We start from the raw sequence: 9,476 nt of genomic DNA on the forward strand, positions 1-9,476 counted from the left end.
AAACAGGTACCCATGTGGGAGGTTGGCATTGCAGCTGGCAGCTTTACCTGTTACGCCACAAAGCCTGCCCCAGAAATGGTTGATTTTAGGACCAGATGAGTAAACATAGAATGAGCCTGAAAACCTCTTGTAGCGGGGTAAATAAATATCAGTAAAATAACATATATCCTGGCCCTGCTGCCTCACATGGAAGACCCCACAGCACCTTCCCCACCAAAATAAGAATGTATCTACCCAAACACTAAAGAACCAATTGAAATAAGCTATTGAGAGCAGCATTTGACTCTAAAGAAGATAAAAACAGTTTCTTGTGGCCAACTTCAAATAATCTTTAGAAATAAGAAAAAAACTTCAAATCTGTTTGGATAATCCTGCTTGGGTTTTTCTGTCTTGTGTAAAAGTTGAAGTACATATAAATGGCCGGCAGAGGGAGCCAAAGCCATTCACGTGAGATTTCCATCTTTTGCAAAGGAGATTAAAAACTACACAAGTGACTCAAGACCATACAGAAAAGTTACAGAATTGACATTGTCTCCTGCTACGCTGCTGTAAAGTCCTATCCAGGTGCAGTGAAAGCTAGCTGACATGCTGCCTTTGAAGTGGCCCAAAGTAAGGACCTCCCAGCCTGCCCTACCTGTCTGTTCTTCTCCCCCTCTTCATCCTCCCATGCCGACACAGGCAAAAAAAAAAAAAAAAGAAAAAAAGAAAGAAGGAAAGAAAAAAGACTGAAACATGGGTCCCTGCCACCTTGCTCCATATCTGACCCTCCCCACCCTAAACAGAGGTCCATATGGGCATGCAGCCCTCTCAATTATATAAGCAATATTAAAAACCAAATTTAAAAAATTAAGACATGTTGGGCCCGGCGCGGTGGCGCAAGTGGTTAAAGGTCCTCGCCTTGCACGCCCGGGATCCCATATGGGCGCCGGTTCTAATCCCGGCAGCCCCGCTTCCCTTCCAGCTCCCTGCCTGTGGCCTGGGAAAGCAGTCGAGGACGGCCCAAAGCTTTGGGAACCTGCACCCGCGTGGGAGACCCGGAAGAGGCTCCTGGCTTCGGATCGGCATAGTATCGGCCCGTTGCGCTCACTTGGGGAGTGAATCATCGGACGGAAGATCTTCCTCTCTGTCTCTCCTCTCTGTATATCCGCCTTTCCAATGAAAAAATAATAAAAATAAATCTTTAAAAAAAAATTAAGACATGCAATGAACTCCACAATGTTGTAAATTGTTGTTGATGTTATGTTGGGGCTTTTAATTGGTCGGGACGATATTCTGCCAGCTTAGCCTTCAGACCAGAAATGGTCTCCCCAAGAAACCATTGAATGCATCTGGACAACAAGATGCTGGACTCTATGCTTGGCATATGCCCACAATGAAAGAATCTTGACTGGATTTGAACTGTAATATTGCAACAAGGTGGAGAAATCCACCATGGGGGCAGGGCATGGGGAGGGGTTGAGGGAATCCCAGAGCCTATGAAACTGTGTCACAAAATGAAATGTAATCAAAAATTTTTTTAAAAAATTTTAAATTAAGACATGATAGGGGCCAGCACCATGGCTTAATATGTTACGCCTCCTCCTGCAGTGTCAGCATCCCGTATGGTGCCAGTTCAAGCCCCAGTTCCGTTCACTTGTTTTAAAGTCAACGGTGCCCATAGTGGGGGACACAGAGAGGACTTCCATTGGCTGGCTTACTCCCCAGATGGCTGCAAAGGCCAGCACTGGACCAAGCTGAAGCCAGGGTCTTCATGTGGATCCAGGAACTTCGTCTGGGTCTCCCATGTGGGTGGCAGGGGCTCGAGCAGGTGGGCCATTTTCTGCTGCTTTTCCAGGCCATGAGCAGGGAATTGGAAGGGAAGTAGAGCAGGCAGGACACGTCCCAGCAGCCACGTGGGATGCTGGCATTGCAGCCGGCAGCTTTACCCATTACAATGCATGCCTCTTGAATATATTTACAGAACTGTTAAAATGGAACTGTAAGAAAGCAAAGAATTCTACTAGAATGTGAGCCAGTGACATAAAGAGACATACTACTGAGTGTGACCTACAGATGCTAAGCACACACGTGAAAAAGTGCTCTGTATCATCAGTCAGAAATGCAAATGCAGGGCACAGGTGCTACCCAGACACACTTTCCAGAACCTTCTGACACGTTATAGAATGACTCTGGGATGTGCCTGTCTAGACCAATGTCACTCACCGTGCAGGAAAGCAGGAGAGAGGGTGAGGGGCTTTTCTGTCCTGGCTTCTTCGGGATCTAAGGTATTTGGATTTCAGGGGTGGGAACGAGAGGGGAGGGGCAGGAGAGTTGCCTCAGATGCTGCTGCGATGTCCTTCATTCTGTACGGGTTGGATTTGGGCAGCGGCGTCCTGCAGACTGGTGAGCTGGCACACCTGTGGCGGAACTGGCACAGGATGCCTTACATTTAAATGGCCTCTGGGGAAACAGCTTGCCTTGCAATTTCTGTACATATTCACAAAGACACACTAACAGCATTGAAAAGTAGCCAAGCAGGGGAAAAAGCTGCTATGACACTGAACCAGGACCGTTCCTGGGCCAGGAGAGCGGCTCTCGTGCATCTGAATTCAGCACAAATGCCGAGGAGCTTTGTTCACCGTGCGATGCGAGCTAGACACTGCAAACGGCTTTCTGACAACCCGCGTGGGTGCACTTCACAATAACCATTTGGGGTAACGCACTAACTTGACGTTGGACCACCCAGTGCATTAGCAGGCTTCCAACACGACACCTCCACGGGTGTCCAGGTGTGACTTTACCTTTTTGCTTCACTGGGAAAGTCACCAACATTATTCTCCAACACATTTTTGAAACCAGACCATTTTAGACCAGATTCCTCTATTCAATCCTGAAGACCAATTCATAACTCAGAAGGGAAGGAGAACTCCCTACTGATTTTCCTAGGGTGCTTTCAAAGGTGAGAGCAGGACAGCCGGTGGTGAACCAGTGTTCCTCAGATGCCACCGCCCACAGGACAGAGCCGGGCACATGTTACAAGCAAGCAAGCTTTGCGCTCACCCTGGGCTTTCTGGCTCTGTAAGCTCAGGCACATGGGTCTCTCCGAGGACCTGCATGAGTTCTAGGGTCGAAGATCGGGCAACCAGGACAGACGTACCGTCACAGGAGGAACCCTGCCTTGTTGTTTTGAGTTACCAAGTCATTTTCTCTCACTGAGGCTCTGTCGTAAAAGTAACAAACAAAACTACAAAGATGCCAGGAGCCTGATTTCAGTCCCTTGCTCCATCCCTGTGCCCCCACTAGCATCTGCTGAGAAACGTGCTACTGCAATGAGCCCTCGGGTTCCTCTGGGCTTGAGAATGGGGATCTGCAATGAAGAAGCCATTCACGCTGCGTTTGGTCCCCACTTACACAACGACTGCTCTCTTAGTACGACAGCACAGCTGACCGCACTCGTTTCTCATCTCAGGGCTGGGACTCCTTGTCGGCACTCATCACAAAGCCTGGCTCAGAGCAGGTGCTGCGCTGCGCTGAGTGAAGCCTGGAAGCGTCAGTAAATCCCACGGCAGTCACACAGAGGAACACACACGTTCTCTCCCCAGCAGCGAGGTGCCCGAGGACGCCGGAGGGGCTTTCACTGCTCACACACGCTGTCAGGCAGCATGGGCCAACGTCGGTCGGAGTCTCTCCTGGCCCACACAGAGTGTGCAGAACCCAGAGCCTTGACTCTAACGATGGAGGCAAAATGGACTCCAGAAACTCCCATTTGTAATATTTCAAATTTATTCAGCAAAATGTTCTTATTTCTTTTATAACTATATTAAATTACTGCATTACGTCATCTTGTACTCTATATGGACCTAGCACAACTGAGAGGGGCGCCTGTTGAAGCACAGTCCACACGCCGGCAGCATCGGCATCAGCTGGTTACAAAGCCAGCTCTGAGCCCTAGCCTAGCTCTGTCGAGGCAGTGATCCTGGGGCACACCCTCCCGAGGCAGTGATCCTGGGGTGAGCCCTCCCGAGGCAGTGATCCTGGGGTGAGCCCTCCCAAGGCAGTGATCCTGGGGTGCAGCCTTGAGATCAGGGCTTTGACAAGTAGTCTAAGGAGAACCACAAATGATTTTATACAAAATTAATTCAAAGAAGGTTGACTTCAACTTCCTGTAAACTTCCAACAGTGTATCAGAACTGAAAGGCCACAGCAGTGCTTAATCAACTGCATGTGAATACACTGAATCAGCAAACGCAGGACAAGTCATTCTTATATAATAATTCAAGTTTCCTATTTTTGAAGAAAATTTGGAAACACTGATCCAGGCATGAAATAGTCCTGACTGCTCCATTTGACAAGTAAGACACAAAAGCAAATTTAATTTTAATGTTATTAGTACACGAGAAAAAATAATCCCATGGATATACACTGCAAAGTCACAAAAGCAATTCTGACAGAACTGGCTGATGACAGACCAGATTCAAGGACAAGAACGTACCATAAACTATCAGTCTACATTCTGCATAACAAGAGCTCACAGCTGCAACCTTGCAAAAACATTAAGCCAAGGAACTTGAGGAGACACAGAGAGAAGCTTCTAGAACTACCGCCCATGCTATCCTGCGGCCTGAGAGCCATGAGTCAGGGATATTTCTCTGACAATTTCCCGCAGCCATTCAGTTCCTCCCGGAGCAAGAGGTTGGCTTCGGCGTGCAGCAGCTAGCAAGCAGGGACCCTAGTCGGGAATAGCGAAGGGCAGGGCACTGATAACCTCACCGGTCTCCGTGACGATGGCGTCGTACACCCAGCGGCGGTTGCAGCGGCACTCGGGGCCGCACTTGTTGGAGTTGCACTTGGGGCACGGGTAGAAGCAGCCCAGGCAGTTTTTCTCCAGGCAGTCGCACAGGTCGGCGTCATTGCAGACGAGCTTGCCACTCCTGCTGTACTTCCTCACCGCTCTGCGGCCGGAGGAACCGGGGCGACAAGGCAGGGCTCTTGTTAGCACTGGGGCAGACGCCCGCGCAGCCGCCTTCACACACCATGCTCTCCTCGGGGATTACCCAGAAATATGCCAGAATGGTCTGCGGTCAGCTTGCCATGGAATTATAGCCCATGGCAGCCAGACTTGGCATTTTTCCAGCTTTGCACTGAAGGATGCTATAAATAAACTAACTAAAGCTTCCTCCTGCAGATGCTTCAAACTTTTCTTTAAAATATGACCATTCTGACAATCTTTACATAGTTAACTAGGATAAAAAGTTTCAAGGGCTGTAGGGAAGTGGATAAGACTATCATTTCCATATTGTTTCTTTCATGTATCTGAAGTAAAGGGGGAGATTAAGGGAGAAGCCCCACCCAGTTTCCCACCTACCCCAAGTCCCAGATTTGGGGCATGCTCTGAGATACTAGCCCTTGAACCTTTTTACCCTAATCAACTATGTAAAGATTGTCAAAAATATAATAAAAAAATAAAAATGGAAAATGTGACCATTCTGGGACAGCTTTGTGCTCTGCAGGATGAGCCTCTGCCGGCAATGCCTGCATCCACATGGGAGCTGATTTGAGCCTCGGCTGTTCCATTTCCAGTGCAGCTCCCTGCTAATATTCCTGGGGGAGCACCGGAGGATGCCCTAAGTGGCTGGGTCCCTGCACTCCTCTGAGATGTTCGAAGACACTTAGGGATCCTGGCTTGAGTCTGGCCCAGCCTTGGCTTCTGCAGCCATTTGGGAGGCAAATCACTGAATAGAAAATTCTCTTGCTCTCTGTCTCTCTTCCTCTCTCTGTAGCTCTGTCTTTCAAGTAATTTTCTAAGTCTTTTTTTTTTTTTAAATGACTATTCCTGGGCCCAAAGTGATGGCTCAGTGGCTAAATCCTTGCCTTGCACATGCTAGGATCCTATATGGGCACTGGTTCGTGTCCTGCTTGCTCCACTTCCCATCCAGCTCCCTGCTTGTGGCTTAGGAAAGCAGTGGAGGTTGACCCAAAGTCTTGGGACCCTGCACCTGAGGGGAGACCCAGAAAAAGGTGCTGGCTCCTGGCTTCGGCTCAGCTCAGCTCAGCTCCAGCCATTGAGGCCACTTAGAGAGTGAACCAGCAGACAGAAAATCTTTCTGTATCCCCATCTCTCTGTATAAAATAAAAATAAAAATAAATTAACATTTAAACATTTTATCTATTTTTTTTTCAAAGAGGCATATTGATACAATGAGAAAGACACACAGAAAGGGGTCTTCCATTCACTGGTTCATTTCCCAAATGACTAGAACGGCAGCAGCCAGATATTTCCACTTCCCTCCAGTCTACTGTGAGAAGGCACCACCAATGACTTCCCGTGTATCACTGATGGGTGTTTGTACCAGCAACAACAGCAATGCCACAAAATCTCCTGAACATGGCTGCACACATGTGTAAGACTTTTGGCAGGACAGAAAACCAGGAGTGAAGACACATAGGTCATACAACACAGGGGTCATATGACACAGCGTACATGTGACAGAGGGTCATGTGACACAGGGTTATACGACACAGGGGTCACGTGACACAGGGGTCATACAACACAGGGTTATACGACACAGGGGTCACATGACACAGAGGTCACAGGGGTCATGTGACACAGGATCATACGACACAGGGGTCATGTGACACAGGGTCATACGACACAGAGGTCATACAACACAGGGTCATACGACACAGGGGTCATACTAAGATGTCTATTATTTTTTATTGACTTGCAAGATTTCTTATAAATTTTGGTCAGTGATTTTTTAATATATTACTATATATATATTCTCTCACTTATCCTTCATTGTTCAATGGGCAGAGATTTTAATTTTCATGTGGTCAAGTTTATCGAGCTTTCCTTTGCTTAATCTCTACCCTGATATACTAACGACCACTGCACTCTGGTTAGTCCCGGGCCCATGTGATACCACAAATCCCTTCCATGGTGCTATTCCTGCTCATGAGGAGAGACACTCACTTCCCACCAGAGCTGTTACTTGGGTCTGTGCTGTTGAGCCTCTCTATGAAAAACAAAACAGAAGAAAAGCACCTCTTCACTTGGTGTAGTGGGGTGTTTCCTGACTTTGCTGATTTCCAGATAACACACTATTATTACACGCTAGGAAGAGATATCTGTAAGTCATAACAGCAATTTTTAATTACCTGGCTTGATTAAAGAAAAAACGTATCATGACTCCACAAATCAAACACGATAGGCCATGGACTCACTTGTACTTTGTAGAAAAATACTCATTCATCTTCGACATCCTGGCCCTCTTCTTCTGCTGCCGTGTCTCGGGGTTGAAGTCGGCTACCTGGGGCCCGGGGTTCTGGAACGCCAGGCATCTGAGCTGCCGCTCTATCTGTTGCTGTGAAATGAACAGATGTACTAGGAATAAGAGCCTTGGGTGTTTACACTGTCTCCAAACAAACTTTCTATAGTTTCCACTAGGATGCAAGGAAGTGTCTGTGTTTTGGAGAAAAGTAGCCGATCTGATTCAGTTTCAACAGCTGATGCAAACTTTCTCCAGTGAGGCTATTTCTTCTGAATAAAAAATTTCAAAACTCACATAAAGCAAATGCCAAAAAAGAAAAAAACAATAGAGGGAGAACAAAATAACCATTTTCAGATCTACGGAGCATCAGTGAGCTTCCCCAATCTGAGGGGCCGAGCGTCAGGATTTCCCGTTCTTTGGAAAGTTCAAGCCAGCAGCCTCAGTGCAGGGGAAGCTGAAGCGCACGCAGCCCTGCCCTTCGTGCAGGGTCCAGGGTGGCGTGGCCCGGAGCGTGGCTACCAGTGGGACTGCCACACAGAGACAGCGACCATGTACAGCAGCAGTGCTCCATCGGAGCCAGACCTGGAAGTCTCGCCAGAATGACCTGCAGTGTTGGGGGACTTTTCAAACTCTCTACCTAGGAGGTCTTATCCAGGCATCAGAATGCTTCAGTCAAATCCTGATGAGTCACTAAGAAACCTACATGCCCACTCATGTATCTGCAAGATGCAGTGTAAGCAAGCCAGCAGCTCGTCCATCTGCAACAGCCCCGGGCTGGGCCATGCTGAAGCTATCAGGAGTTGGACACTTGCTCCAGGCTTCCCACCAGGGCGGCAGGGACCTGGATTCCAGAGTGACCACATGCTGCCTCCAGGTGCGTCAGCAGGAAGCTGGAGGAGAAGCAGAGTCCGGACTCCATCAGCAGCTCTGCTGTGAGATCAGGGAAACCAAGAGGCGGCCTGACCTGGTGCACCACAGCCCTGGCCTCTGACAACTCAACATGAACATGTAACACCTCTGTCACGAGGGAAGGGGGTATTCACCTCAAGAATTTTGGAAGAAAATCACCTGGAGAACCTGGAAACACACGGACAGGTTGTACAGTCAGAAACAGAGGGGCACATCCCCTTGGGACTTTAGCAGATGTACACAGATGTCCCTGTAGTTGATTGGGCTTAACAGTAGGAATTATACAATAATCACTTTAAGCCTGCTTCAAACTTGCTTTACAACATGACCCCAGTGTGTGCATGGGTTTGTTTCATATGCAGAACCTTGCCAGTGCAGGTCCACTCTCTGGCACGGCTGGGAAATAAGGGCAGCGTGGTGCCATCTGTCACCAGCTCAGCCAGAGACTAAGAATGAAGACGGCAGGAGTGCGCCCACCATGTGCAAGTGCTGGCCTGGCCACCAGCTGCTGCTGTGCCTGGAGCCATTCCTGCTCCTCCAAGCCTCCCTCTGTCCTCTTGTGAAACAGGGCTCCCAACTGTATCTCGTGACAAGGGTCAGAGCACTTGAAGTTTTAGAATCATGACATAATAAAAACAAAAGGAGAGCTTGTTCATAGAAAATGCTGGAAGGTATTCTCCAGCAGTATTCTAGCCAGGGGGCAGGATTCTATTCTACACAAAACGCTGGGCTCACTGGGCTCGGGCTCACAGGGCTGTGAGAGTAAGCAGGAGACAGGTGCGGCAAGGCCCGTCAGTGTGAAAAGACACGCAGTGCCCCAGCATGGAGAGCAGAGACCATCTCCTTGAGTCCCGACTGGCCCAGCTTCCCACAGGGGTCCACCTGCTGGGAACTCCCCTGACATCACGGCGCCATACCAGTTGCTTCAGCTCAGTTTGGCAGGTTTTCTCAGGAGAACTTGTATCCATGGGTCTCTGTTGAGTGGAACTGCTTTTTGCTGCTTGTTCACTCATTTCTGATTACTAAACAATTGGGGAAAGAAATTGCATTAATTATTGACATCCACATGTGCAGCTGAAACGATGAGCCAATCATGGCAGAGTATCTTTCTGCCCTAACCTGAAGTTCCAGAAAATCAGCAAAACAAAAAAAGCTGACATTCTTATGCAAAAGTCAGTCTCTACTGTAACTCATTTGCAAATAAAGCCATTTTTCAGAGACACTATGTGTAAGACATTTCTGGAAAAACATTCATAGACACATGCAAACCAGAGAGTCAAGATATTTTAATCCCACTCTGTCCCTAGCCACTTGCTG

At 48.2% G+C, this 9,476-nt stretch overlaps 1 protein-coding gene across 1 annotated transcript; it reads right to left on the bottom strand.

Moving 5' to 3' along the window:
- Positions 1-4,708: 4,708 nt before the first annotated feature.
- Positions 4,709-9,172, bottom strand: ARL14EPL (ADP ribosylation factor like GTPase 14 effector protein like). The gene is made up of 3 exons (XM_040975905.1): positions 9,077-9,172; positions 7,204-7,343; positions 4,709-4,931 (listed from the first exon to the last, which is right to left on the bottom strand). The coding sequence occupies exons 1-3, from the start codon at positions 9,170-9,172 to the stop codon at positions 4,709-4,711; spliced, it is 459 nt and encodes a 152-aa protein (XP_040831839.1).
- Positions 9,173-9,476: the final 304 nt, after the last annotated feature.

This window comes from Ochotona curzoniae, unplaced genomic scaffold, assembly GCF_017591425.1.
Source record: "Ochotona curzoniae isolate NIBS_2020 unplaced genomic scaffold, NIBS_Ocur_1.0 contig_1, whole genome shotgun sequence".
NCBI lineage: Eukaryota > Metazoa > Chordata > Mammalia > Lagomorpha > Ochotonidae > Ochotona > Ochotona curzoniae.

Excerpts from the sequence above, each read along its gene's own strand:
- ARL14EPL (XM_040975905.1), bottom strand. The coding sequence starts at position 9,172 with ATGAGTGAACAAGCAGCAAAAAGCAGTTCCACTCAACAGAGACCCATG. Across the intron at positions 7,344-9,076 it reads AAACTGAGCTGAAGCAACTG|CAACAGATAGAGCGGCAGCT; the intron begins GTATGGCGCCGT and ends TTCATTTCACAG. Across the intron at positions 4,932-7,203 it reads TATTTTTCTACAAAGTACAA|AGCGGTGAGGAAGTACAGCA; the intron begins GTGAGTCCATGG and ends CTCCGGCCGCAG.